The sequence below is a fragment of the Heloderma suspectum genome, chromosome 7 (assembly GCF_057233095.1).
Source record: "Heloderma suspectum isolate Gila_16-S chromosome 7, 16-S_ref, whole genome shotgun sequence".
Lineage (NCBI taxonomy): Eukaryota > Metazoa > Chordata > Lepidosauria > Squamata > Helodermatidae > Heloderma > Heloderma suspectum.
Window position 1 is genome coordinate 37,899,203 of NC_139464.1, and position 6,605 is coordinate 37,905,807.

The 6,605-nt window shown below is 42.5% G+C and overlaps 1 protein-coding gene across 1 annotated transcript; it reads left to right on the forward strand.

Annotated features, from left to right (window-relative positions):
* The first annotated feature begins 551 nt into the window (after positions 1 to 551).
* Positions 552 to 5,795, forward strand: LOC146339560 (protein HP-25 homolog 1-like). Its single transcript, XM_084811885.1, has 3 exons — positions 552 to 576; positions 3,056 to 3,232; positions 4,455 to 5,795. The coding sequence occupies exons 1-3, from the start codon at positions 552 to 554 to the stop codon at positions 4,943 to 4,945; spliced, it is 693 nt and encodes a 230-aa protein (XP_084668011.1). The 3' UTR covers positions 4,946 to 5,795.
* Positions 5,796 to 6,605: the final 810 nt, after the last annotated feature.

Sequence of the window (6,605 nt, forward strand, 5' to 3'; positions counted from 1 at the left end):
TACTTTTCTTATAGCCTGCCACAGCTTTCTGGAAGATCAATCGTGTTGAATTCATTAAATAAACAAATTGTATTTCCCTGTGAAAAATGCTTTTACTTCACTCTGCTGCTATACAAGGTTTATATCTAAGCAAATATCAGAACTTTCATTTTCCAGAAATGGATTTAGATACATGCATGTGTGTGTTTTTAGAGGAAGAATTGGCGCATAACTCTTTAGGAAAGCACAAAAGGAGTTAATAGGAGGAAGAATTCCGGGAAATTCCTTCCTTGCTCAATAACTATTATGACCATCGATAAAAAAAAGCAGACAAGGAGATATGTGTACATATTTAAGCAATGCAGCCATTCAAGCACATTTGGAACTTCAGAGGATCCTGCAAGAAGTACGTAAGAGAAGAACAGAGAGCTTCAAGAGGCAGATCACGCCCCAAAACTCAAGATGATCCTAGGACTATCTCATGGCTTCTTTTGGCCAGGTTTGTTTGGTCTTTCTTTCTTTCTTTCTTTCTTTTTCTTCCTGATAATATGTTTAATTCTCTTCTCACCAGAATGACAGTGTATTACAAAGCCGCAGGTTAGCTGTATTTAGTTAAATGCTTCTAAAGACAATAAGGACAGCATGGGACTATGGTAATTTAAGAACTGCTCTATATGTTTTCAGATCATCCAAGGGGCCCTGCTTGAATTGTTCACACAATGAGTGCCAATAAGTGCTTCACTTAGGATTTCCTTAAAAAAAACCAAACCTAAATAGAGCATTATCTGTTCTGAAAAAGTTCCCACAGGCAGCTTCTGAACCAAGGTGGTCAGCTATAATGAACAGGGCCCTTCCCAGTAGTTGCCCCTTCACTATGCAACCTGCTCCCTATAGAAGTAACCTGACAAGGTGGTTCTTTACTGAGCTTCACTAGGATTATTAGATCATTAATTTTGCTAATGAAATCTCCAGAGTCTGCTGTTGTTTGGGGGGCTTTTAATGGTTGATTTTATTGCATTATTATATATTTTAGAATTTTGGCTATGCAAACAGGACAGCAATTCTTAGATAAATAAAACAAACACATATATAAAAATGTGGGCTTTTAAAACCACTTTCCAATTCTTGTAAGAGCCCAAACATATGCTCTGCTGTACAGTAGCTCTTTAACATAGCGGTACACACTGACAGCATTCAGATGTAGTGCTAAACTATTGCTCAGCATTAGGTGAATGAGCCTTGGGCTTACATTGGGGCAGTATCCAGCTGTGTCATTTTGTTAGCGCAAAGCATGTTGCACTAGCAGAAACTAGGTTCTGAACTATGTGCAAGAGAAGAATCCAACTGAAGTTACGTTTGTGCAACTGTGGTTGCGTAACGGGTTTTGCATTATGGTTCTGCAATGTGTTGCGTAACCCCCTGTGCAACCCGCTATGCATTCCTCTTGGGTTATGCAACAGCTTGCACCCATTGTGCAGCTGGTTGCACAACTGCTTTGCACTGTAAAGTGCAACTGCTTGTGTGACGAAAAGATTCAGCAGAGCTCCGCTAGCACTGTTTGAGTTTGTCGCCATTGGCTACTGCAACATTGGATACTGTCACCTTTTTTCTCAGACAAGTGTCTTCATCACTGTCTTCATATGTGGAAGAAGCACTGGCCGATGCACATTCCCTTCTCCACTTCTGGCATGACTGCAAGGAGGAGACTGGACATTTTCACTTTTGTTTTCAGCTAATCAGTGTTCCTTGTTACATCTGAATCTGGACAAACCGTGATTAGTTTTAAGTATGGTTTAGGGCAGGGGTGCAAAACCTCAAGCCTGGGGCCCCATCATGCCTGCCTGGGTTCTCAGTCATGCTGGCTGGGGCATGCTGGGAGTTGTAGGGTATTTTTTTTCCTGTCTAACCATGTATAGGATTGAGCCCTGAACAGCACGTGCTCTGCCAAGAGAAGATCAACTTTTGTAGACTTTCTAATGCATGCCCTTGTAGATGTGAGGTGGCCTAATAATAGAGATGAAAGGCGAAGCTACCTATGCATGGATCTCTGTGAACCCTTTTCATTACCTTTTTCATGGGTTTAGATGTGGAGCAAGTCCTAACAGTGTTTCCACATGGGACCTGCAGCAAAATGTTGCAATGTAGTCTCACTGCCAGACCGCCAGACCGCCAGCCAGCCTCCAGAAGGCCATTCTGTCTCCCTCATGTTTCATTTTTCTTTTCCAACCAACACTCAACATTCCGTGGCCACAGGGCATGCTCAGTCCCCATTGGGCTGTTATTTGGGCGGGGTGGGGTGTTCATTTTTTTAAAAGAAAGTTTTGTGCTTCTGCAAACCTTGGGATTCCTCCAAGTATGCTGACACCTCCCCCTTATTTCTCAGTGGTTCTATTTTGGCCCCATTATGGCCAGCATTTATGACCTGAGTTCTCTATTAGAGGGAGTGATTTTGTTTAAGACTGACATGAAAAACTACCTTCAGAAGCAATCTGAATTTGTGCTCACATGATACGTATTAAATTCCAGCTGAAACAGCTACTTAGGACTGGTTTATGTATGCATGTTCATCACTCACTGGCTGCAACATCAAGGGATGAGTGACATATGCGAATACATCACAGATGGAACACCAGAACTTTTGTTTTACCCCACATCATCACACAAACAGAGCGTTCGGATTATATCAATCCATGCATACAGCTTCCAGTTTCCAAGTGGACAGTAGGTAGATGAGAGTAGATAGATGAGCATGCATGTGTGACTGAAGCTTTTTAGGGCACAATCCTACACATGTTTAGACAGATTTTTTAGAGCAGGGAAAATGCAGCATTTAATTTCCTTTTGTGTATTTGCACTATTCCGCTGTACCACAGTGTCACCTAAAGGTTATGTAGGGGAAAAGCAGGAAAGGGAATGCTCCTTGTAGAGTGTTTGGATCTCCGTTCTGTGACGAAACCGAAAGCAGATACAGCCAATTAACAGCCGATTAATAGCCTTGTGTAGAAAAGCTCTATGTCTCTTTGAAAATTACTTTGGAAAAGCTAATGTGCTTTGTTTCTTATTTCTGCTGCTGTAGGTGTCTGGAGTTTGACGGTTCTTTTGGTCACAACAGCAGCGAATCAAGAGAGCAATCTTCATCCATGTTGTGTTCAAGGACCTCCCGGTCCTCCCGGACTCAATGGAAACCCGGGTCATAATGGGTACAATGGAGAAAAAGGGGAGAAGGGCGAGCAAGGAGAACAAGGAGAAAAAGGTATGATTTTGTGCCAGTTTAATAGGAAATACTTTGCTGCACATTGCCTTGAAAAATCAAAGAGTTGTAATTGCAGAGATTAAGATAGGGATGGGAGAACTAATCAGAACCTGCTGCGCATGCTGCTAGATAGACACCCACCAGCTGCCTGCCCCTGTTTGGTGCACCACATGAGCTGCCAGAGAACCTACAGGGAGTAGCGCGTGGCGTCCCCACATCCCGTGAGCCGCCATTTTGCATAAAAATGGCAGCTTCGCTATTTACGCAAGTCACAATTTCTGTAAAATGGTGGCCATAAATAGCCCCATTTACGCAAAAGTACAGGCATAATGGTCTAGTTAGCATGCCTGCAACCTAACACCAACATCAGCTTCTCCCTTACAAAACAGCAGAGAAGCAACAAATGCCGGATGCTCAGTTCTGCTCCCCTGCCAATGATTTTTCATTGAAACACCTACCCTAGTCAGCTTCCCCCACTCCACAGCTTTCCAGAGCTCTGCTTACAAGATAAGCGGCCAAACTGGGACACAACAGAGAGCTCCTTTTGCTGCAAATTATGCCTCACCCTGCTGAAGATAGAGAAGTGACCATCGGTGTTACATTTCACAAGGATCCACTGGAATATGCAGTTAGACCAGCCTTCCCCAACCTGGCACCCTCCAGATGTGTTGGGCTACAATCCCCATCATCCCCAGTCACCATTTGGTATGCTCTCTGGGGATGATGGGAATTGTAGTTCAGCACATCCGGAGGGTGCCAGGTTGGGGAAGGTGGGGTTAGACCATTAAGGGTGCAATCCTATGCATGTTTAGACATGCTGATTGGGAATGCTGGAAATTGTAGGACTTTTTTTCTGTCTAGACATGCATAGGATTGTGCCCTAATGAATTTTGTTGATACGTTAGGAAATAAGTCTAGATGGAGGACCATCTCAGCCCTAGCTGTTTATTTTTTTAAAGCAGTTCAGGCCCTCTTTTGCCTTTTGTTTCAACAGTGTTTTTGCAGTTATTTTGCCCTAGGTTGCACAATCTTTGATGACCTGGGTATGTTTTTTACTAGGTAGAAAAAGTGTCTCTGAGCAAGCAAATTCAGGCTATCCTGAACAGAAATATAGAGTAGAGGGACTTTCAGAAGACCCGTTGCCATGACACACAGTTCAATACTCTTTTTGCTGAGTTGTTGTTTTCCTTTCCTTCTCTCCCTCTTGGTTGTTGTTCTTCAGGTGCTCCGGGATTTACTGGACTGCCAGGCATTCCAGGAAAGCTAGGTCCAATAGGCCCAAAAGGTGAAAGAGGAGAACCAGGTCCCCCTGGCCATCCTGGGGTATGCCCACCACGACAGACATCTGCCTTTTCTGCACATCTGGGAAAAAATTATCCAGAGCCTAGCCAGCCCATTGTGTTTCACAACATCATCTACAATGAACAGCAACATTTTGATGTGGCTTCAGGAACCTTCATTTGTCAAGTCCCAGGAGTCTATTTCTTTGGCTACAACATGGAAGCGTATAAGAATTCCAATATTCTACTGATAAAAAATGGTCAACCAGTGATAGGAAGCTATCAGCTTACTTCAGATGTTTATGAAAACCTATCTGGAAGTACAATCCTTAAATTGGAGAATGGGGACAGAGTGTGGTTAGAAGCAAAACCAGATTATAATGGGGTAACACACACTAGTTACTTTTTGGGTTACCTCATATTTGCATCTTAGATTATGCAGTCCCCCAAGTCCTGAGATCCCTGTTATGGGATCTCGTAAGTGTGTAGTGGGAATCAATTTAGCCCTTTTCAGGCATTCAGTGACTCATGTGAGGAAGGGAGAGTGGGGAGGTGTTTGCTGGCCCTGCCCCATCAATGGCTTCCTCATCATCCTCAACACATTGGAGGATGACAGTCTGCAGCGGAGAGTCTGCTGTATGTATGTACACTTCCTGTGCAATTTAGAACCCTGAACATTCAAGGGTTCTAGATGGCTCAAGGGTTCTGAATCATTCAAGAATTCTAAATTGTGTGGGGAGCTACAGCAGGCTCACTGCAGACATTCACCCTCCAATGCATGGGGGATGGAGAGGCGAAGCAAAAGGATGCTACGGAAGGGTTGGGGCCAAGGAATGTGTGCCCCTCTCCTCTCATGCAATTCTAGTTGCATAAGAGCTAAAATGCCTGAACAAAGTTTTTGTCTAGATTTTTGTTGCACTGGGTGGGTTACCTTCTGGCATGCAGGACTAAGGATGCAAAGGAAAACTGATTACAAGGAAGTAAGTCCCATTTAACTCAGCTGGACTTACTTTGAGGAAACATCCTGAGGATCACACTGCATGTATTATTTCAATGTTTGATTAAGGCTCCTGACTGATCCAGAGAATGTTCATTGATTAAAGAGAAAAAAAAATTGAGATAGCTTGTGAAATGTGTACAAGCTTCTAAAATGTTTGTTAAAGGTTGGTGTTCTGTATCTACAAAAGTAATGTATCATTTCCACAACTGTATGGGAATTGCTTTCCTTGATAGGTCCACACATGTAATGAATTTGTTTGAAATTAAAGGTCTCATCATAAGCAAGTGGCTTTATATTATTTACTCAGAGAGCATGCTGCTAATATGGGGGGAAGTCCTAGACGTTCTTGGTTAGAGGGGCCAGCGTGTGGCAATCCTAGTATTACATTACACAAAGATCCCCAGAGACACAGAGAGATGAAGCAGAGGTCAAGGGCCAGAAAGGGGAGGGGAAGCCAGCTGGGAATGGAAATTGGGGCAGGAATTTATACCCCCCTCCCTGCCAGCTACAGTCCACTTCTATGATTACATTTCCATTATAAAGCAAACAGAACTGGCAAAACACAGTGGTTGTTTTTAAACAATCACACTTCCATTCCTCTTTTAAAAAAATATTTTATTAGTTTTCCAAAACAGGATTAAACAAACCAACAGAAAGAAAATAAATTAAAAAGCACACATTGGATTTAAATCTACTTACTGACAGAGAGTGGCACATTTAACATATATGTATATTTTTCCCTTTACCTCATAAACCGAGATATAGGTGGAATCCATAGGCTGCTTGGAAGTTTTCTTTATAAGTCTTCACCATAACAAATCAAATGTAGTCTCTTTTCCATAAACTGAGGAAGGCCTTTGACAAATAATGCTGTGTGTGTCCCTGATTAGTGTATAAAATGAATTCCTGCCACTGTTTATAGAGGTCAGACGTTTTGATTTTCACTTTGGCTAGTTTCAGTTGGTACATCAATTTTTGTGCCAAGGTTATTTGCCACAATTCCATATACCAAGATTTCAATGTTAGAAGTTCTACAGTTTTCCCAACTTTTAGCTATGACTCTTTGGGCTGCCATTAGCAGGAACGCAATTAA

Bases quoted from the DNA above. Each gene is read 5' to 3' on its own strand.
- LOC146339560 (XM_084811885.1), top strand. From the start codon at position 552: ATGACAGTGTATTACAAAGCCGCAG. The intron at 577-3,055 runs GTTAGCTGTATT...CTGCTGCTGTAG, and splicing joins AGTGTATTACAAAGCCGCAG to GTGTCTGGAGTTTGACGGTT. The intron at 3,233-4,454 runs GTATGATTTTGT...GTTGTTCTTCAG, and splicing joins AGGAGAACAAGGAGAAAAAG to GTGCTCCGGGATTTACTGGA.